The 22573-nt window shown below is 39.1% G+C and overlaps 1 protein-coding gene across 3 annotated transcripts in view; it reads left to right on the top strand.

Annotated features, from left to right (window-relative positions):
* itpr1b (inositol 1,4,5-trisphosphate receptor, type 1b) overlaps positions 1–22573 on the top strand; it is a 104109-nt gene that overhangs the window by 32737 nt on the left and 48799 nt on the right. For 2 of the 3 annotated variants that reach the window (XM_034692074.1, XM_034692083.1), the window contains exons 20-40: positions 455–646; positions 944–1195; positions 1289–1430; positions 1520–1673; positions 1860–2053; positions 2137–2275; positions 2400–2454; positions 2545–2710; positions 2823–2990; positions 3108–3179; positions 3264–3401; positions 3534–3659; positions 3805–4005; positions 4146–4397; positions 8608–8733; positions 8938–9066; positions 10659–10779; positions 10875–11059; positions 12510–12658; positions 12972–13083; positions 16125–16160. In XM_034692074.1, the coding sequence (XP_034547965.1) occupies positions 455–646; positions 944–1195; positions 1289–1430; positions 1520–1673; positions 1860–2053; positions 2137–2275; positions 2400–2454; positions 2545–2710; positions 2823–2990; positions 3108–3179; positions 3264–3401; positions 3534–3659; positions 3805–4005; positions 4146–4397; positions 8608–8733; positions 8938–9066; positions 10659–10779; positions 10875–11059; positions 12510–12658; positions 12972–13083; positions 16125–16160 (3109 nt within the window). Of the gene's footprint in view, positions 1–454; positions 647–943; positions 1196–1288; positions 1431–1519; positions 1674–1859; positions 2054–2136; positions 2276–2399; positions 2455–2544; positions 2711–2822; positions 2991–3107; positions 3180–3263; positions 3402–3533; positions 3660–3804; positions 4006–4145; positions 4398–8607; positions 8734–8937; positions 9067–9190; positions 9209–10658; positions 10780–10874; positions 11060–12509; positions 12659–12971; positions 13084–16124; positions 16161–22573 lie in introns of all 3 variants that reach the window. The other variant, XM_034692065.1, reaches the window with a different exon arrangement.

The raw sequence follows: 22573 nt of genomic DNA, 5'->3' as shown, positions 1-22573 counted from the left end.
TCGTGTCAGAAGAATTATTTATTACATGCAATCAGTTATATTTTTGGCAGTATGGCACTGTTCTGGGAGCTCCCTGCCTTTCCATGTGCCTACGTGGAATGTCAAAGTTGTGCAGGGCACAACTCCCTTCTCTTTCGTCTTCATACATGAAAAGCCAAGGCAGGGAGAGCATCAGCAGCAAAGCCCCCCCGGGTATAGAGCAGAGCAGGCATCAGTGACAACACATATGACACTGGTAAAAGTCAGAAACAGCATAAAAGGAGGCTTGGGTGGAGGTTACAAGCAGCAAGTGAAGGCAGGCTGAAGCAGTTCAAATAGAATGCCAATTTTTCTTTTTGCCACTTTGATGTGTACTGTAGATGTAGTCAGCTGAGCTTTCAGCTGATATGGGCTGGTGTCAAGACTTCGTGGCCTGCCTGAACCAACACTTTGCTCAATTTATGTTGTTCACCAGATTGGTCCTGTCGAGGTTTGAGATTGAGACGACTGCAAATGGAGAGAGTCCAATGGAGGCGGAAGATGAAGAGGAGGTCTGGCTGTTCTGGAAGGACAACTGTAAGGAAATCCGGAGTAAGAGTGTCAGAGAGTTGGCCCAGGATGCAAAAGAGGGCCAGAAGGATGACCAGGAAGTGGTTAGCTACTATAGGTGAGATGGCTTTTATTACACCACTTTAAAAACATTATGTTGGACAGATGACATGATGAATCTAGAGTGTGTATTTGGGTTAATTGTTCCTTTTAAGGTAATTTCATTTTGTGCTGTAGCCTCAGAAACAACCATATTCCAGGCTCACATAGGGAGCTGTTGAGGAGGGGAAAAGTTTAAGCTAATAATTAAACATGTTCATGAAATATTCATTGTTGTATCAGATGTTTTTTTTCTGCCTTTATATTGACACATCTGACGGCATAATTCAGATATACATTCACTGTTTCCTTACAGGTGTCAGCTGAACCTCTTTGCAAGAATGTGTCTGGATCGTCAGTATCTGGCCATCAACAAGATCTCTGGTCAGCTGGATGTGGATTTGATCCTGCGCAGCATGTCAGATGAAGACCTGCCCTTTGACCTGCGGGCGTCCTTCTGCCGCCTGATGCTGCACATGCATGTGGACCGGGACCCTCAGGAGCAGGTCACGCCTGTCAAATATGCCCGACTTTGGTCTGAGATCCCTTCAAAGATTTCGATTGATGAGTAAGTATTTTCATAAACACTTCAACTTCTCTTGTGCTACTATTCTAAAGATAACACAGCTCCCTTAGATGTATTTTTCCTCTAATCACTCAGCTATGACAACGATGAAACCACAAGAGATGAGATCAAAGAGCGGTTCTGCCTCACAATGGATTTTGTGGAGAACTACCTGAGAGAGGTGGTGTCACAAAACATTCCTTTCTCTGACAGGGAGAAAAACAAGCTTACCTTTGAGGTACTCCTTTTTAATGGATGGTGATAACAGCAGAGAAGTCACATTGCTTTAATAAATCTGAAAGAATGGTTCTCTTTTTTTGTCTGTAGGTAGTGAACCTGGCAAGAAACCTCATTTACTTTGGTTTCTACAACTTTAGCGACCTGCTGCGACTGACAAAGATCTTGCTGAACATTTTAGACTGTGTTCATGTCAGCACCATTTACCCCATCACCAAAATCGAAAAAGGAGAGGAAAACAAAGGTAAACATTGAGACACATAGGCTGAATTTTGCTTTACTGGACATCAGGTAAATATGTATAAGTGTGAATCCGTTCCAATACAGTTTACGTTCATGATTAATTCATTGTGGCCTCTCGTATCTAAAGTAAATCAATTAAGATCAATTGAATACCATTATTATTGTTTTTTTTCTGCATGAACTAAAGCGGGCAGTAATGTGATGAAGTCCATTCATGGAGTTGGGGAGTTGATGACCCAGGTAGTGCTGCGAGGGGGAGGATTGTTGCCCACCACACCTACTCATGAGCCGGAGGGAGATGTGGTCAAAACACAGACTGAGCCAGAGAGAGAAGACATCATGGTCATGGACACCAAGCTCAAGGTCATTGAGATTCTTCAGGTGAGACATCAGGACACTGATCATATCTATGTCTTAAAGTTGTGTTTCTTGTTCCTACCCTAACTCTTTATCTCTTTCTGTAGTTTATTTTGAATGTACGGCTCGACTACAGGATTTCCTGCCTGCTTTGTATTTTCAAACGTGAGTTTGATGAAAACAACCCACAAGGCGACATGAATGCCAGTCAGAATGGAGCCAATAACGTCCCAGGTCAGATGCCAGGTATGACACCATAGTTTTATTACAGAACTGTAGTTCTTCTGAAAAATGTTTGTTACAACTTTTTCTACAACAATGTAAAAATTGCTTTCTGTGAAGTATTGATTATTACTTTGAAAATCTTTAGGAAATCTTGACTTTGAGAATATTGAAGAGCAGGCAGAGGGGATATTTGGAGGAAGGTAATCCAATGTTTGCTTGCCTTTAATAAGCTATTTTAAAGAAGGAAACAGTGAGATTAATTCATTTTTTTATGTTCCATTGGATTTTAGCGAGGAAAACACTCCACTAGACCTGGATGATCATGGCGGTCGTACCTTCCTAAGAGTCCTGCTACACCTGACCATGCATGATTACCCCCCTCTTGTGTCAGGAGCGCTTCATCTGCTCTTCAGACACTTCAGTCAGAGGCAGGAGGTTCTCATGGCCTTCAAACAAGTAGGCTATACCGCTTCTCTGGCATTGCAAACAGCAAGTGCAAACCTGTAAATAAGGAAATAAAAGGACTTTTGAGATTAAGATTAAATCAATGCTCTTAATCTAACATCAGGTCCAGTTACTTGTGACGAGTCAGGATGTGGATAACTACAAGCAGATCAAGTCAGACCTGGACCAGCTGCGTTCTATCGTGGAGAAGTCTGAACTGTGGGTTTACAAGAGACAGGGAGAGGATGGGATGGATGGAGATGGACCCTCAGAGTCTGACAACAAAAAGAAGGTGTAGTAAAACACGTCACATTTGTTATTACGTTTATTAAGAGAATTAAATGCCCTTTAAAAAGAGTGTATGAATAATGCTACAAGATATCTTCACCTTATTGCTGCTTCTTTAAAGGGAGACTCTCATGGTTCAGACAAGGACAAATCAGAAAGCACAAGCAGCTACAACTACAGGGTTGTAAAAGAGGTATGCTTTTCTCTATTGTAATTTCTTGGGGTTGTATTGGTGATGTGTTTCCTGTAATTAAATCGTGTGTTTGTGCTTGTTCAGATCCTTATCCGTCTCAGTAAGCTATGTGTTCAGGAGGGAACCTCAGGGAAGAAGAGCAAGAAACAGCAGCAGAGGCTGCTGAGGAACATGGGAGCTCACAGTGTAGTGCTGGAGCTCCTTCAGATCCCCTATGAGAAGGTATAACCCTACATCTACATCAGACAAATAAAAATACTTCAAAGCTCTGAAAAGCTTTTACAGATCCAAAGTGTACCATTGGTCAAAAGTGAATAAAAAGGGAGTCTGACCCTCCTGTTTTACCTCAATCAGGGGGAGGATGTCCGAATGCAGGAGATAATGAAACTGGCTCATGAGTTCCTGCAAAACTTCTGTGCAGGGAATCAGCAGAATCAGGCTCTTCTCCACAAGCATATCAATTTATTTCTTAACCCAGGGGTGAGTAGTACTAGAATATGATATCTACTATTATGAACTTTTTTCTTAAGTTGATACAGTGCAGTGTTAAGAAATTTATTTTTGTAACACATCATTATTTCTCACTAATTTCAGTTTTTCTCCATCTCTTCTCCATCTCTCTCAGATCCTAGAGGCGGTCACCATGCAGCACATCTTCATGAATAACTTCCAGCTGTGCAGTGAGATTAATGAACGTGTGGTTCAGCACTTTGTTCACTGTACTGAGAGTCATGGTCGACATGTCCAATATCTGAAGTTCCTGCAGACGATTGTGAAGGCAGAGAACAAGTTCATCAAGAAGTGTCAGGACATCGTCATGGCTGAGGTTGGTTCTGTGATGAAATATATCTAAAAGACGCAGTGGGTTGAAAAATGTTGATGCTTAATGAAGCTAACAATACTGACTGAGATGTGCTGCAGTAACAAAGGATTTTGGAAATAAGACTGTTCCCTCTACTCACTCAGCTTGTGAACTCCGGTGAGGATGTCCTGGTCTTCTACAACGATCGTGCCTCATTCCAGACCCTAGTCCAGATGATGCGTTCAGAGCGAGACCGTATGGATGAAAACAGTCCTCTCATGTACCACATCCACCTGGTGGAGCTGCTGGCTGTGTGCACCGAGGGCAAGAACGTGTACACTGAGATTAAGTGTAACTCTCTGCTGCCCCTGGATGACATTGTACGTGTTGTTACGCATGAAGACTGTATCCCAGAGGTATGGAGCATCAGTTTTATTTATTCTCAACAGCACTGTGTTTCCCCCTTAGGTATTCAGGAATTCTAACTCAGCGCATAGATACACTGTGGCACACGTTTTGTTATTTGGTATTATACTAAGGCTCCTTGGAACTGTAATGAAACTGTTATAGCCGGATATTTATTCACAATAAGATAAGTAAATCAGATAAACACAAACATGAACACAATTTAAATGACAAACAGCAAACAACATGTTTAAATAGCAGTTAAAGACAGGTGAGAACCCTCCTCCTCTTTAAACAGATCAAACCTAATTTCTCATTTCATGAATCAAATCTATGATGAAAAGATTACAGACTACTAACTTTTCAAATTTGACAAACAGGACATGTTTGCCCGAAGAATATGAAAAACGCAGCCTTTGCCGTATAGATCCATAGAGAGAAGTGAGATTAATGTTTCCAATAACTTCCCTCTCTTTTTACTGCATATATCTTACTGTGTTTGAAGGTAGTATGTAGTATAACTGTTCTGTTCGATCTGTTCTGCAGTATGCTGGGTCAGGCGTCGCTGGATTTCCAGTTTCAGAAAGCGGAAGTAAACAGCTGATCGCAAAACTGTTTCTTTAGCATCACTTATGATTTGAAAAGTTAAGAAGAAACTTAATAATTTTCACAGCACCTTTGCCCCCTGTCAAAAAGAATAAAAAAGAAAAAGCATAACGTTAGCGCTGTGCATTGTGGGAAACAGTAAGGGAGACTGGTCCACTGTGTACTGAGAAATTTTCCCAAATCAGTACCACATCCGGGTAGTTTTGGCATACTGCAGATTTTCCTCTTGTTCAAATACTTCAAAAATACGGCCAAATCATTACCTACTACTAGTATAGTAGGCGGTTTCGAAAACAGCCATTGTTATATGTTGGTAATGCATGATTGTTACTGGAACATCTTTCTTTTCATGACCTGGCAGATATACATCTGCTCTGTTTTTGTTGATCTGTATCAGTGACGAGCATTAGTTCAACTTTCGATCACCCTTTTCAGACCTGCACAGAGTTCCTGAAAACGTACTTGGGTGAGCCGCATGTGTGAACACAAACAGCAGGATTTTCACCCTAACTATTTCCTACGCCTACTTCCGAGGCTCCTAGTTTGATTTTACAGTGATGTCAGGGTGATCTCATGTGAGAACACAACAGGAAATCTTAAAATTCACTGTGAATGTGCGGGCGGTGGTGTAACATTTATATGATGTGGCTGATGTTCTGTTTAGTTAAGCTGCTTGGTTAAAAAAATGCTATTGGAGCACAAATTGATGACAGAGGCGGTCAATTTGGGTTACTAATGAATGTCGCCAGGGGTGGGTGTACTATAAGAATAAGTCGAGCATGTATTATTACTCTTATATGAAACTCTTATTTCAGACTTTAGTTGAAGTGTATCTCAGTGCGCCAATACCCCCATCAAATAACGCTCCCAGTGCAGAATCATTTCACATCACACCACTACTCTCTCCATTTGGACGGTCAGGATAAGGAAAACATGTTTACATACTCTTATACAAAAATATTCCTTAAGATTTCAGGAGATGTGATAGACTTATATCCTCTATCGCTTAATACTGTTACTGGATTCCAGAGCCCAGGATTCTGGCTCTATGCATGTGCTGAGCTGCTTGGTAGCATATCTCGATAGGAAACACTATTCAACAAAACACCGGTGTGCACCTGGTAGAGTAATATGTAATGAGATAAAAACATCGAAAGGCTAAGAGACTGCCTCATACTCACTTCTGCTCTGGAGTATGTTCTTTTTCACTCATTTGTTGATACTGTTGATACGTTCAAGTACTTTTAGCTTTCTTACAAAGGCAAACACCGTTGTACAGCCAAGACTCTAGGTGCTTTAGACCAGAAGTTCCAAGAACTTTTAGTTTTAAAGGTGACATATCATGCAAAATCGACTTTTGAATGGTTCTCTACCTGAAATATGTTTTCCTGGCATGTCTACAAACCCTCCGAAAATGAAAAAAAATCCATTCTGCCCCTGTTCTGATTTCTCCACCTTTCTGTAAATGTGTGTGAAACGAGCCGTTTCAGTTTTCAGTGTTTTTCATACGTCACAACGGCATCCGGTCTGTAACGGAAGTCAGAGCTCGGAGCTTGTTCAGCCCATAGACTGTATAAAATACAACTCAACTCCTCCTCCGTTTTTCATTCCCTGCACACATGTGTGCTAACAAGGAGCTTAGGAGGGAGGCATGCTAGTAGTAGGCTGTCTTAATAAACACAAAGGTCAGTTTTACTCCCCACGTCTGCAGATTTGAAGATCTAGTGGATGATTTTTATATTTCATGGAAAAGTGCTAGCGCTAGTTAGCATAGCCACATAGCTACATGTTTGTAGCTGTGTACCAAGACACACGTCGACGTACTGACAAATAAAACAACAAGAAACACTAAATCTGTGACCAATGGTTCAGAAAGGTCCTGCTGCAGGCGCCTCTCCGTCAGGATCAGATTCTGGATCAAATTCAGAGGGTTGAAGTAACGCTGGTCTGTGAGCAGCCGTGTATATTCAGCCAACATGTAAATATTAGATCAACGTGCTGGAGAGCCGAGGCCACATCCACTTCCTTAGGGGGCGTGGTCAGAGAGCATAAACTTTAAAGACATGTTTTGGGGACCTCTTAGACCAATATATTTTGATGAAAAAGAGCGTAATATGTCACCTTTAACAGACAAGACAGGTGGACATCATTATGAGTCACACTACAGTTAGCCTGTTAGCATGGAGGAGATTGAACTTGTGCTGTTTGAGATTGTGCATTGCGGATGGACTCAAAGGATCAACACTTGAAAGGAGACAAGCACGAGTAGCTGAGTAGGTTTGAAGAGCGACCCTGTAACCTGGCCACTCTCAGCTGCATGTATCCCTCAAAAATGTCTTAGGATATTTTGACATTTTAATAAAAAAGTAAACTGTGCATTCCTGAGGACTCGTTCTGCGTTCAAACAGCTGTTGTAAACCCGATAAACACGACACGTTCAGCCCAAGGTCTCCAGTTTACAGGGTCACTTTTAAAACTATGTTATTAACTTGCTATTTGTATTTACAAGTGACCTGATAGGATGCAAAGTTCACTGTTTAAGACAAAGCCTCCTCCCTGGAGTGGACAAGCAAGAGCAGCTTGTTTAGATACAACTAACTCATCCTGGTCCTGCATACCAGCACAGGCCATCTCTGTATATGTGGACAAATGTGTCGCAATATGCTTAGGATGGGCACAGAGAACAGAGAGAGAATTTACTCAGATTGAGATGCATTTAAACCGTTAAACCCTTTATTGGCATTGTCCATTATGGGAATCAGGCAGTAAAGGTTACAGTGTGTTACAGGTTTCTTTTTTTTAATTTATTTTCATTTTAGAAAACGGTTATATAACAGTACATGAACACACATAAACATTTTCAGGGGCATTTCTAGTATGTGAGTCCTCCACCTTAGTCACTTCGAGACCGTTCAGTTACTTGTTGTTCTCTCTTTCCGTGTATGTGGTCCATTTTCTCCAGTTCTTGTCGTGGGTATGTCCTCTGAGCTTTAGTTGGTATGTCAGCTTTTCCAGTATATAGATACCCTGAATGATTTCAAACCAGTGCTCTTTCTCCGGGGGTTCCGCTTTGTACCAGTTTGTGGTGATAGCTTTTTTACTGGCTATGAGTAGAATTTTAATCAGATACCTATCTTTTCCTTGAACAGTCTCTTCAATGTTTCCCAAGTACATGACGGCACAACTGTTTGGAATCTCATATCCTGTTATGTCATTTATAGTCGTATTTACAACATCCCGGAAGGGCTTTATCTTAGAGCAGTTCCAGAAAACGTGTGTGGTTGGCGTGTTACAGGTTTCACTATGCAGAATCATTATATCGATTGTCCATAGAATTCTAAAATGATGATATCTATAGATATGTGTAGAAAGTTATTGATAAGCTGACTTGTAGAAGAGTATCAGCCATAACATGCAGGACAAAATTACACAACAAATGTACCTGGCAGCTTTGTTGGTTTTGAGCCTGCAGTTACTCCAAGCTACCAACACGTCATTGGATCAATGCTGTTTCCCACATGTGAATGTTTTGAGTCGTTTTTTCTCTCCATTCATCCCCAGCCCACCTCTGTTTTAAATGTTGCTCATAAGTCTCTTTTGTTTTAATCCTAACAGGTGAAGATTGCCTATATCAACTTCCTCAACCACTGTTATGTTGACACAGAGGTGGAGATGAAGGAGATCTACACCTCTAACCACATGTGGAAGCTGTTTGAGAACTTCCTGGTGGACATTTGCAGGGTAAGCCCCCTTTGTACTTGACACCTCAATATGAGACTGAGTGGTTTTGTGAATCAGTAAATGGAGAATACTTTCCTGCTTTGTTATGTCTTGTGATTATGTCACCACAGCATGCAGTGAACATATGTTACCTGTTGCCCACATGCAGGAAGTGTGATCCAGTGGCTGTGCGTCATCCTAATTTATTCTCTGTCCTAACCCTAGGTGTGCAACAACACCAGTGACAGGAAACATGCGGATACCACGCTGGAGCGTTATGTAACTGAGACAGTCATGAGCATTGTCACATGTTTTTTTAGCTCTCCTTTCTCTGACCAGAGCACAAGCCTGCAGGTAATCATGATTGAGAAATACAGCATGTCTCACAGTTGTTTAAATGGCATGTTTCTCTGGGTTCAGTTGTTTGACAGAGAAAAAACAAAATAGACAATAAAATGTGGTTCTTTCCTCTGCATAGATGGCACGTCATATGTATGTAAGTAATGGAGACTCCCCCATGATTGTTTCCCAACCCTGTGGTGCTCATCAACAGTCTCTGAATGTTGTGTCTTCACTGTCTGGGTTTTGATGATTTTAGCTAAGTCAGCTCACAGACTCTGTTGTTCCTGGATCTGTGGGTGTGTTGCACAAAGTTTTTCTTGGAACATGGTGAAGATGATGTTTGCAAGCAACATGGTTCCTTAGTTTCTTAGAATGTAATATAGTGGTGTCTTGTTGTCCACAACTTCCCCAATTAACCGTGAGCGGTACATTCTGCAGTGTAGTCACTTTGTGGTGTGGTATCACGTACATCCGTACACTTAAAACTCTTATTCTTACATGGAGATGTTTTGTTCCAAGTTGGTCATAGTTGTAATAGTTTATTTTCTTTATGTGAAACTTTGCCCATCCTGACAATTCTGCTCACTGAGCTTGTTCAGTTGACAACAACATTGCCGTTATCTTTCTTTCATAACAGGCAGCCATTCTTGGAAAGATAACTGAGGTATTTATTGTACTTCAGGGCTGTGGACAGCTGATCGTTTTTTCATGGTGGTAGATGTCAGTTATGCCCTGTGTTTAAAACTGGTTTTGTGTTGGGATTCCATGATTAGGAACAGCTGACTTGTTAGACATAAAGCTGTAGACCCTCCAGACATAGGTGTAGTAGTTCCCTTGCATTATATTTCTAGCACAAATAGAATTATTATTTCAACCTTAACAGAGCCACAGGACCACAGTAGCCTCTGTTGTAGAAATTAGATTTGTATACATATTATCTCCTCCATCCATCCTATACAGCAGGGTTTCCCCTGTGTGGTTAGGGACCCCCTGGGGGTTCGCCAGACACTAGTGTGGGGTTGCAAGATGTCTTCCAGTATTATAATTTTTTTCGTAAAGTAATCTAAAAAATTGCATATTTTACCTACTACTAAAAAAAAGTATTTATAAAAATAGTATTTACATTTGAAATAAGACCTTGCAAACAAAACATTTCATTCGTGTTTTGGCTTTTTTTGTTGCCAGATGATAAGATAAGATAGTCCTTTACTCGTCCCACAACGGGGAAATTCAAGTGTCACAGTAGCAAAGACAGTGTAAAAAAATAAATAAAGCAAAGCAGAGCCTATAAAGTATCAATTATTAAAAAGTTATGACGCCTAAGGTTAGGGTTAGGGTCAGTAACAGTTAATTAACAAAAGCATCTTCAGAAGCCACGTGTGCATGTAGGTAGGCTAATTTTCTGCAGACCAGCTAAATGAAGTATGAAGCAACTTGTAATCACTTCGAGGGACAGTGGAGGTTACAAGTCTTTGGCACTTATATTTTTGGGGTCACGGGCTGAAAAGTTTGGGAACCCCTGCTGTACAGGATGTGTTTTCCTCTTAGTGGTAATGATTTTGATATGTTGTTTTCTCATACTTTGCTCTTTCCCTGTCTTACAGACTCGTCAGCCAGTATTTGTACAACTTCTTCAGGGAGTTTTCAGAGTGTACCACTGTAACTGGCTCAACCCTGTTCAGAAGGCCTCAGTGGAGGCTTGCATTAAAGTGCTGTCAGACGTTGGTAAGATACAGTCAACACTATCATTTATGTTAGAAAGGGCATTGTGGCACATGTTAACAGCATTGAACAGAAACATGTATCGTTTTTTCACACAGCTAAAAGCAGAGCTATCGCCATCCCAGTGGACTTGGACAGTCAGGTGAACAACCTGTTTGTCAAGTCCAATAATGTTGTGCAGAAGAGCATCCTCAGCTGGAGACTTTCTGCGAAGAACACGTCAAGACGAGACTCTGGACCGACTACCTGCAAAGACTACAGAAACATCATTGAAAGGCTACAGGTAGGTGGCAAGATATAAAGTGTTTTGATTATTATTTTAGTGTAGCAAATTTGATTAAATGTTTCTGTTTTATTTATGCATTGTATCATTTAATTTAATTTTATGATTTTTTATTTAATTTTTTTATTTTATAAGTTAAATCAAACTTGGGTAAAATACTTGAATTTGTTGAACAGCAATTGCGGCTGTGGTTAAAAAGTTCGCTAATATGCATTTTTGCATTTTTATCAGTTTTGAAATAAGGTGACAAATTGTGGAAAAAATAATGCAAATGTATTAGACTTTTTGTGGAATAATTCTTACTGAGAGATGCTCTGAAATCATATTTTCCCCTCAAGAGACTCCCCACACATGTTGATTATTTTTTCTAATACTCAAGAAATGCAGATTCAAATGAAATGTTTTTAGTAACTTCAAGGCTTAAAAAAATATTGTAGAAGTGGTTCCTCATTCCATTTTGGGAGTGGGGCATGTTTTTGGTAAAAAGGCTAAAGGTTCCACCCTTATTCCTGAACTGCATGACTCAGTATACCATGGAAGTTGAATATGTCTCACTTAAACAACACTATATATCAGCCAAACCCTGGGTTTACTGGAACAGCAGCTTCGCTTAACAATTTAGTCACAAGAGAAATCTTCTCATGTTGTCACAGACTTTCACAAAACAGATGCTAGTTAATTCAACAACCCATTTCCTAAAGTCTTATTCCTCTCAATTTTTCACACAGTGCATCATCAGCATGTTGATTTACCTCCAAATTAATATTTTGTTCTATCACTTATTAAACAGCCCACAAAACACTATAATCATTATCAGACTAGCAGCCTTCAACTGATAATTCATCTTCACTTGTTTGAACATTTTTACACGTACCCTCAGCGTTGGGACAGAAAGCTTTTAAAGGAGTGAGCTGTGGTTATGCATCATACGCATGGTTCTCATTATTAAAGCACACTGTGTTGTTTGCTAGATATGTCACCACATGCTCCTCTTACATTTAATCATGAAGCAATCTTGTACATATTTTGAGGTTAACCCCTGCTGGATTTCATGGTTGGAGAAAACATTAGATAACAGATAGTGAAGATTCAGTATTGAGAGATGTAAGTCAGAGGCTGAATGTCATGGGAGTATTCCCACTTCAGAAAAAAACAAAGCACTACATTATATATACACTATCATTTTTTATGGGGTGTGTATATATGATTAGTGTTGCCCATTATACAGTTAAGTTGTGTAGCATTTTTGTGACAAGTCATAGATTTGGGCCACTCAGAGTGAAATTGTATGACCTTTAGTAGGACTCTATAAATCGAGACTTCCATGGACCCAATGATAGAAATGACATAAGTCATTTATAAAAGCTACACCATTATTGTGTTGAGACTTTTTCGGTGAAAGGAGAGGTTTATCTGAGCTCTGGCTGTATGTCACTAAAACGCTTTGTAGGATATAGTGTCAGCACTTGAGGACCGTCTGAGGCCGCTGGTCCAAGCAGAGCTGTCAGTGCTGGTGGATGTCCTTCACCGCCCTGAGCTGCTTTTCCCTGAGAACACGGAAGCTCGCAAGAAATGTGAAAGTGGAGGATTTATATCGAAGTAAGTCTGAGTCTCAAGCTTCTGTTTGATCGCACAAAGGTTAGAGGACCAAAGACGTTATTTATTTAGACACTTGATAATAAGATAATGTTTACTGTTTATACAATACATATATAATATCCGAACACTAGGTTGTTTGGATTGTGATCATGTTTTTATAAATGTGCACACCATTCCTGATGATAAAATGAGCAAAAGCAGTGTCTGCCATTTAAATTAGTGGAGTTAATGTGTTGTATTCATGCAGAGATCATACCGCTTCTAGCTTTAACTAATCCAAATGGAACTACTCTTTTTCTCCACTTCTGTCCAGACTGATCAAACACACCAAGCAGCTGCTAGAGGAGAATGAGGAGCGTCTCTGCATCAAAGTCCTGCAGACTCTAAGGGAAATGATGACAAAAGACAGAGGCTACGGGGAGAAGGTGTGTAATTTCTTCTTTTTCTGTTCCCATTCATCAGTTTGTGATCGTGCCCCAAGATTTACATGAGATAAAATGCGTAATTGACATCTCAGGATATAGTGTCTCTGCCCTGTTGTGCCAAAGTTAAAGGAAGGAAAATAGTAAAGACAAAAAGGGAACAAAAAAAGAAGCTGATCTCTTCTTGGTGGCTTCTGGAGTCTGTACAGCAGGCTGAACAGAAAAGATCTAAACATCAGGTCCTTTGAAATCATTGCAGCCTGGTCAGTTTATGGAAAGCAGGGGTTGTTTCTGGTTTTATTTTTGGTACATTGGTGCTTATTTAATGGAAAAGATTCCCTCTTCTTTCTTAGTTAATTAGCAAAATAAAAACTGAGGTAACACATGCCAACATTATTATTGATACAACTAACAACATGCATGCACTCATTGTCATTCGACTCTTTGACACAACATTCATTGTCAACTAATTATCTTTACTAATCTCTGATGGATTGCTTTTTCTCTATTAGCATGTGCTAACGACAAACTTTCAAATAGAATTTTGATTCAAATTCATGTAATTTAAAACATTATATAGAAAACAGAACAGCAAAGAACATGAAATAAAACATATGCCTTTTGTATAGCAAAGTAAAAAACAATCCTTTTATTACAAGATATTATTAAAAGTATGAAAATGTTATTATTTGTAGTATTAATGAGTTAACATATACACTACCACTCAAAAGTTTGGAAACATCTTCTCATTCAAGGGTTTGTATTTATTTTAGTTATTTGAAAAACTGTACATGAATACCAAAGACATACAAACTATGAAAGAACATATATGGAATTATTTAATTAACAAAAAAGTGTTAAACAAACCAGAATATGTTTTATATTTTAGATTCTGTAAAGTTGCCCCCTTTTTCCTTCATGACAGCTTTGCAAACTATTGGTATTCTCTCAGTCTGCTTCATGAAGTGGTCTCCTGGAATGGTTTCCAATTAACATGAGCCTTGTCAAGAGTTCATTAGTAGAATGACTTGCCTTCTTAATGTGTTTGAGACCATCAGTTGTGTTGTTCAGAGGTAGGGTTAGTACACAATGGATAGCCCTATTTGACTACTGTTGTAATCCAGATTATGGCAAAACCAGATTATTTCATAGTTTTGATGTCTTCAGTATTAATCTACAATGTTGAAAATAATTAAAATAAATAAAAAACCAAGAATGATAAGGTGTGTCCAAACTTTTGACTGGTGCTGTATATGATGGGCTTCATGGAGAGGGAAAGTCCTTATTTACGTACTGGAGCAAGCGAGCGAAAAGCAGCTCATTCAGATTTAAAAGAAGAGGAAAAACACCTTTAAGCGTAATGCCATCTCTTTTGTGCGGGGGTTGAGCCTCCGGAAACACGACTGATTTAACCCCTTATTATTATAATGTGTTATAATAGTAATGTCAAAGTATAATTAACAACATTTATACACTGATATGTTATTTTTAGAAATGTTGTTTTGATCACTGAAAAGTTTGAGCGTAATAATACTGTGGAGCTCAAACTAGATATTTCATTCTTACTGTGTGGGGCTGTTCAATCAATCAATCAAGCTTTATTTATATAGCACCTTTCGTACAAATCAAATGCAACACAAAGCGCTTTACAGCGATTGAAAACAAGAAAGAAGCAGAAATAAAATAAGGACAAGACATATTAAAAAACAAAAATGGATTTTAAAATAGAAACTAATGCACACCAACAACAATAAAATATGTGTGATTGAAATAAGTTAAAGCACCGAATCAACATTTGGATTATAAATAGTTAGAATAAATAAAAGGGTAAGGATAAGAGTTGAAGATAAACTAAAGACTAAAAATATCAGTCAACTTGAGCAGATAAATGATAATAAAAAACATATAGTTAAAATTAATAAAACAACATTAAAATCAATATAAAACATTAAAGAAATACAATCGTTAAACCCTACATAAAAACCAGACTGAATAAATAAGTTTTGAGTTTTTGTTTAAAAGGCTCAATATCTCTATCAGCTCCTCTCAGACCCTCCAGCAGGCTTTTCCATTGTCTAGGAGCGTAGTGGCTGAAAGCAGTGTCACCAAAAGTTTTTGTTCTCCTTTGATGAGCCGCAGGATCTGAGAGGCCTTCCTGGTTTATACACTAAAAGCATCTCTGGGATGTAGTCTGGTGCGAGGCCATGCAGTGCCTTAAAAACTGGTAAAATAACGTTAAAATGGATAAGAAAAGAAACAGGCAGCCAATGTAAAGACTTTAAAATAGGCGTTATGTGTGCTCTCCTTCCGGTCTTTGTTAAAACTTGTGCTGCTGCATTTTGTATTGATTGCATTTTGTTTATTGTGTTCTTTGGAAGACCAGAAAGGAGAGTGTAACAGTAGTCTAGCCTGCTAGTTATAAACTATGTGTTTCTCAGAGAGAGAAATGGCCTCTGTTAGCATCATTCTTTGTATATTACGTTTTATTTGTGCATTTGCAAAGAAAAGGGCTCATTTTGGCCCAAACTAATGTGTGATATCACATTTAATTGTTTTCAAACAACCCTGGTTCACTTTGCTGTGCAGAGCAGTTTCTGAAGCGTTTAACCCTTTACGCAGGCTTTGTGAATTAGACATCTTTTTGGCTTACTTGCACAGGTATAGAGGCACATAGCTGTACGATCCTTTTGTGAATCAGGCCCTGAGTCACAGGAAACATGAAATCATCTGCAACCCAATACTGGAGGGCAGAACAACACCATTTCAAATCTTACTGATTCATGTGTAGATTTAGCTCAAGCCTTTATTTTTCTAAATAAGATTGGAAGGTGCTTTTTATTTTGTGGAATGTGAATGTTGTTCGGTATCCTGTACTAAAGTCGATATGTTTGGGAGCTTAAAAAGAAAAACTCTTCACTATTTCTTCTAAGTGGACATGCTGCGTGTGTTTGTGATGAGCTTTACGTTTGCACTCTTGTGACTGAGCTTTGACTAACTATTCAAGCTCTGCTAACTCTCTGCCCTCTATGCTTTTTCTCTTCCAGCTGATTGCCTTTGATGATGAAATGGATGTGGCTGAGGTTGATCATTTTACTTACTATCAATATGTGCACATGATTTGTCTCCCACTTCAATAGACATGCTTGTGCTGCAAGTAGTCTTCCAGCATTGCATACCCATCTATGGCACTATCCGATAGCTTGGTTTCATCCCTCCTTGTTGTCTGTATGTGATAGAGTTGCTCCTGAACTCATTGTTGAAATGTAGCATATTGTTAGCATGTTTAGCTTGCGTTATGCAAATGCTTGTCTGTTGTGCCTGTATGTTTGATTTGAAATGATCAAAGGAGAGCCTCTTGAGATGAAGCATCTCATTTTCAAGGGGGTCCTTACACAAATACAAGGTAAAGAAACAGCAATACTTAACAGACACAATTATAGAAATCCAAACAAACACTCAGTCTCTCCACCCCGACCCCAGCACTCAGAGGTTGAACAAGTTCTACATGAGAAATAAGGTACAGCATCATAAAGAGCAGCAATAAGGCACTTAATCTTTGAGTTATTTGTTGCACAAGCAAACATCAAAAACAGGAACAGCTTGTTTTAGAGACGTGTATAAATTTGACCTAAAGCAGCTGAGAGAAGTAATGGACTTAAGAAGAAGGAGATTATTCTGATTAGATGGAGCTTTGCATTTAAATGACCTGTGACCAGTTTCTTTATAGATTCTGGGGACAATGAAAAATGGACACTGCAAATGTCTGAAGACATAACTTAAACCAGAAACCCTTTTAGATATGTGGGACAATTAAAGTGGGCACAGAAAAAAAAAAAAAAAATGGACCCATGGGAATCGCCTGTTGATTTTAGGTTGAAGCCAGATAAGCGATTCAGACATAAAGCAGGGGTGTGTGCTGCTCAGACACCTTAAAACAAATCTGTAGAGAGAGTTATGAGCAGGATTAAGGGGCTGAAAGTAAGTGTGTGAGGTGCTCTGGTAAACAACATCAGCACAATCAAGGATAGGTATCTTTAATTATGTTTATGTTTATGTTTATTTATTTGCACAATTAAAAAAATACACAAAAAAAGAACAAAGATAAATAATATACAGTGCAGGAAGAGGCTGAGAGCCTATTTGAAGCCTCCACCCAAATAATGTTCTAATACCACCAATTAATTAAAAAAACACTAAATTGACACATAAAGACAATAGTTAATACTAATAATAAAATAACAAAAAAAATATACTAAATTAACAATATAAATACAGCTATTACATAAACATAATTCAAGAGTAGAAAATATGAAGTGTATGGATACCTGTGTATGAGTATGTGGTTGAGCATAATGTGTATAGTTAAATAACAGTGGTTAAATGTCTTTTATAACATTTTACAGACAGTTTTTTCGCATTATTGGAATAAATATTCCATTGAGAAATTATTCTTTTCATTACCTAAAATGGCAAACATTTAATTGTTTTGAATCATTTAACAGCTTTCAATTCTTTCAGAAATACAATTAATATATGGCTGAAAAGAGTACACAGGGTTGATCCACAGTCCCACACTGACACAAATCCTGTGTTCTTATATTAACACTCTGTATAAGAATGTAGTTTTCAAAGGTAACATGATTTTAAGAAAATATGATATATTTGAAGAATTTAACTGATTGACCGTACATCATGAATAACCTCTCGGCTAATTTTTGAGTGTATGGTTAATCTTCTTTAACACACTTTGTTTAAAGCCTGTGACTAAATAGTACAGATATCCTGTTACAGAACGAGCGGCTGAGATTGTTCATGACCAATCGTGCAGGACTTTAGTCCCTGGGATTTCTGCAGAGAGAGATAGAGGGTACTATTTTTAGACTTAACTATCAGGAATTTCGTTCAGTGTATCCGCCAGTCAGTAATGTACGTTGAATATTATCCGCATTATAATTAAGGCACATGTTTTTGTTCCTATTTTTTTGGGACACTCAATCATCGAGTCACACGGTCTCTTATGATAGATGGTGTTTGGACTGCAAATTATTTTAAGCCTCGTGTCATCATTACAAGAGCAGGTGTGAGTTTATATAGGGATACTTCATCCAACAGATAGTTCATAACACAGGGGCTGGACTGTGTGCTGTAGCGTGAGTGTCATGCCCGCTGTCACAAAAATATGTTTGTGGTCATGACCTGTGACCTTAAGGAAGTGTAGGAGCTGTTTTCTCCTTTCTGTTTGTGATAGTGATCACAGAATCATGGTCACAGGAATTATGGGTGTGACTGCAGAGGAACTATATCTCACATGTGACTGGTGACTAATATCATAACATGGGACCTATCCCACACAGATCTATTTAGAGTAGTAGGGGATTTTGTTTACATGACATTCAGCTGAGTGTGGTTGGGGGGGCTTCAGGCACCTAAAATATAGAATTTTTCTGAAGCTGTAGCAAACTTCTTAAAATATGTTTTAACTAGTGGTGTAACAGTAAACAAACATTTCTGTCTGGTTTGGTTCGGTACTTTGAAGCTTCGGTTTGATACATTTTTGGTACGGTAATGGAAAAAAAAGAAACAACATTTTTTTTTCCTTTATTGAGAACTTAAAGAACTTTTACTCACTGTCTAAATTGCAGCATTGTAAGTTCAGGCTTGTAGGCCTGCTCAGATTTTTCTTTACTTTTCTACATTTCAAATGATATATTACTAATAAAAGTATTATTTAAAAAATCTAGATTAAAACAGAATAATGCAGAACCCCCTCCAAACACCAAATGTGAGCAGATCCTTTTGGTGAGTAAATGTCAGAGCTCTATTCACCATATAACAGTTTAATATCTAGAGTGGTCACATTATTAATAAAAAAACTTGCTTAATTTTTTCAGTGTTTTTTGGTGTACATGCAGCCTGTCTGTCCTGCTGCTTTCGCTGTATCTTGGTGCTCCGTGAGGTCGTACTGACACACAAACATGCACAAAGACGCACACACAGGAACGTCCGTGCCACTGTTTACTACTTTGAACGTTAACCTACTCCGCTGAAACCTGGTTTTGGGATTAAGACTTTATGACAGATGTAGTACCTAGAGGTTTATTTTAGTTTTGTTTTTTATGAACCCGCAAGAGGCTTGATATGTATTTTTTTCTGCAAGATGACAATAACAATAATAATAATAATAATAATAATAATAATAATAATAATAATAATAATAATAATAATAATAATAATAATAATAATAATATATTTATTTGTGATGCACCTTTTAAAACAGAGTTACAAGGTTCCATACATACAGACATACATTAAAAACAAGGCTAAAACAAGCTGATAAATCAGGATATCATGAAGTTAAAATAGCCCAAAAATAAACAAATGAAGTATTAATGGCACACCAGTTCAGAGAAAGCCTTACGGAAAAAGAAAGTTTTTAGTGAGGATTTAAAAGACGACACAGATTCAGCTAACCTAAGATCATCTGGCAAGGAGTTTCAAAGGGGCCTGGACAGTAAAGGCCTGATCCCCTTTAGTTACATGAAACCAACATAAGCTAACGCGATCTAGGCAGCTCTCAGTGTGTCCTCTGCTCCGTACAACCGACACACACACATACACACACCGCTCCTCACCAACACACACACACCGATGATCACGGCTGGGTATGAATACATATACTTTTACACCCCTAGTTTGAACCTTTTTAAGGAGCCTTTCACCTTGCAAATAATTAATCCCCATAACAGCCAAGCAAACCTGAGCTAACACTAATTCTTCCCCAGTTAGCCTGACCTCATTTTGGAAATGTTATCTGTTATCTGAGTCTATTTTTGCAGGGCATTGAAGTTGTTTACATTTTTAGAACCTTATCGTCATGTTTTTAAAGCAAAAGATTTTGTGATTGCAAAAGGGGCCCCCAAGAGTGAGAATGAGATAATGGTTGTTTCAAAGTGTGAGAATGAAAAGGGAAGTAATCAGTGATATAAGTGGGAGAAATGAAGAAACTGTTGGAAAGGGTCTTTCCAGAGTTACTAGGAAGCGACTCACTGTTATCTGTTATGTCTGCCTTTTTTTAACTCCTGCCCTCACTTATGTATTCTTCTTAGCAATGGAAATCCCCAACTTCCACAATACTAGTGCTGTTCTTACAGACTAAGGCTTTGTTCTGGCACCTCCTCCCATATGCATCTTAAGAATGTACACACACTCCCTCACCCCCGCAGCACATGCTGTTTGCCACTCATTCATGCACACACTCCCATTTCCAGCAGCATACAGTGCCTTGACTGTTGGCTGGCAGCATGTGTGTGCATAAGATTCAGATGGAAGACAGGCAGGCTGAAACCCCAACTTCCTCTCAGCAGCAGCAAGATAAACTGCCATGATAGCTGTTATGTAACCCCAGTATTTAGCCTGCTGCTGCTCTCTGACCCACACGCACCTCTCTCCTTGCAGCTGTCAGTTTCACTGCTGTTTGACAAACCCCATCACACACCTAGTTGACGCATGCCCAGTTTCAAGGATCGTGCGTGTGTGGTTTTGAATGTGAGAGTGTGTATAAAGGAATGGTGATGGTGATGAGAGAGCCTAATAAAGCTGGTGGTTTCCCCGTTATCAGGGGTCGTCTCACTCTCCCAGAAATAGAAAGCTAATGAAATGTGAGCCAGAGAAAAACGAGACATAACCAGAACTGACACCCTCATTGTCAGACCCGATCATGTCAGTCCTTGTACATGTTTGTGTTAACCTCACATGCATGTGAACTTCTTTGTTGCACAGAACATGAGGGGTCGAAGAGGTCAGTTGGAGATGATGTTTCTGTCTTATTCTGGTGATGTAATACGGTTTGCTGGGGATGGTGCTGAGCAGTGAGCACGTAACCCATAACATGTAGTCAGGGTTATATAAGAGACTATTTCTTTGCCAGTGTGGTGGTCCTCAAGTGTAGTGTTGTGGGAATGTGTTTTTAGACCTCACATTCTAACTGTGTTTGTGCAAACACACCACAATTATGCTTTAGCTGGAAAGTTCTTGAATACTGTATCCTTTTACTCTTCATGTATTCTTATAGTCACGTCCCTGCTGACACTTTTAAAAATACTCCGTTTTGTCCATTCACTTTCACAGCCATGCTTTTCCCTCAACACTTTCTGGTCTCCTGAAACTTTGCCAGTGTGCAACTCATCCAGCTGCCACTCCCATCACTAACTCTGCCAACTGCCTTGGATAGACTCTACTTGTCCTGGTTTATCCTTCAGCCTGCTACTAAGTGGACTCAGTCAGGAGACTCTGGGTTGTTTTCTTCTTGAACAACAGGGGGCACTGCAGGCATTCTTCTTCAACACACGCCACTGTCCCAGTTTCCTTAACTTAATGCTGCACGATTCTTGGGCTCCAGCCAGCTCTCAGGAAGCTGTTACATAAGAGAAAGCAATTTCTCTTTTTTTTCTTCTTCTATATTTTCCTGGTATTTCAAACCCTTCAATGATGTGTGACCTTAAGGGGTAATCGGCAATAAAAGTTCAGCGAAGATCTCTTCCAGGAGGCTGTAGCAGTGGTGAAACTTGATCCTGGCAGAACAGGTCAGACACTGGGGCTATATGAAAGTTAGGGATATGGCAGACCTGGAGTGATTTATAAGCACTCAAAATAAAACTGGCCTTGTTGTCTTTAATTACAAGCTGACAGTTTCATGCAGGTGAGTAAAGGTGAAGAGTGGTTGATGTGCGTTGCTGTTTAGGGAAATAAGATAAGGATCTTAGTTATGATATGGTAACAGAAGAATGGTTCGACCACTGGCAGCAGTTGCAAAATCTCTACAGGAATACACTGATGGTATGAAAAATGAATCAAATGCTCCGATGAAAATGACAGTGAGGAGATACACATGTAAAGCATGATTTTAAAAAGCACAGGGCAAGTTGTTCGATGGATGGATGTCGAATTTAAAACCTTTTGTTAAAGTCAAACACATTAACACTGGAGTTGCATAAGTGATGCATCACCCTTTTTCTGTGGAAAGCAATTTGTTGACGTAAAAGGGGGCTTGAGGTAGGGAAATTCCGGTGTAGTTGCACAATTAATCAGCATAAACCACCATGACTTGCAGCCAAAGGTCTACAGTCTGGTGGCAGCAGAGCATTTTGTGAAATATTCTTCTTGTGCATAGTTTCTGCTAACGCTGTTAATCCATCATTCAGTCGCTGCGTAGCTTCAAATAAATCACATCACACACAAGAAGCAAATTGTATTACACAAAAATAACATACTGTTTTGCATTGTTAATCACCATGTTCTCAAAGAGCTATATGTTTGTCTGCTACGACCTCTGCCTCTTTAAGTCCCGTAGGTTAGTAATGTGCGGTTGTGCATGTTACCTACATTCTTAGTGAGTTGTACAAAGTAAGATACAAATAGGTTCATCAGCAGAAGTGAGGAATGTGAGGTGTGTTGGGTCATTCTTTAAGTGAAGGCGCTACTCTTGGGACGCAGA

This window comes from Notolabrus celidotus, chromosome 1 (genome assembly GCF_009762535.1).
Source record: "Notolabrus celidotus isolate fNotCel1 chromosome 1, fNotCel1.pri, whole genome shotgun sequence".
Classification (NCBI taxonomy): domain Eukaryota; kingdom Metazoa; phylum Chordata; class Actinopteri; order Labriformes; family Labridae; genus Notolabrus; species Notolabrus celidotus.
Note: the sequence above shows the minus strand (reverse complement) of the source record. Positions and strands in the feature narration are given on the sequence as shown.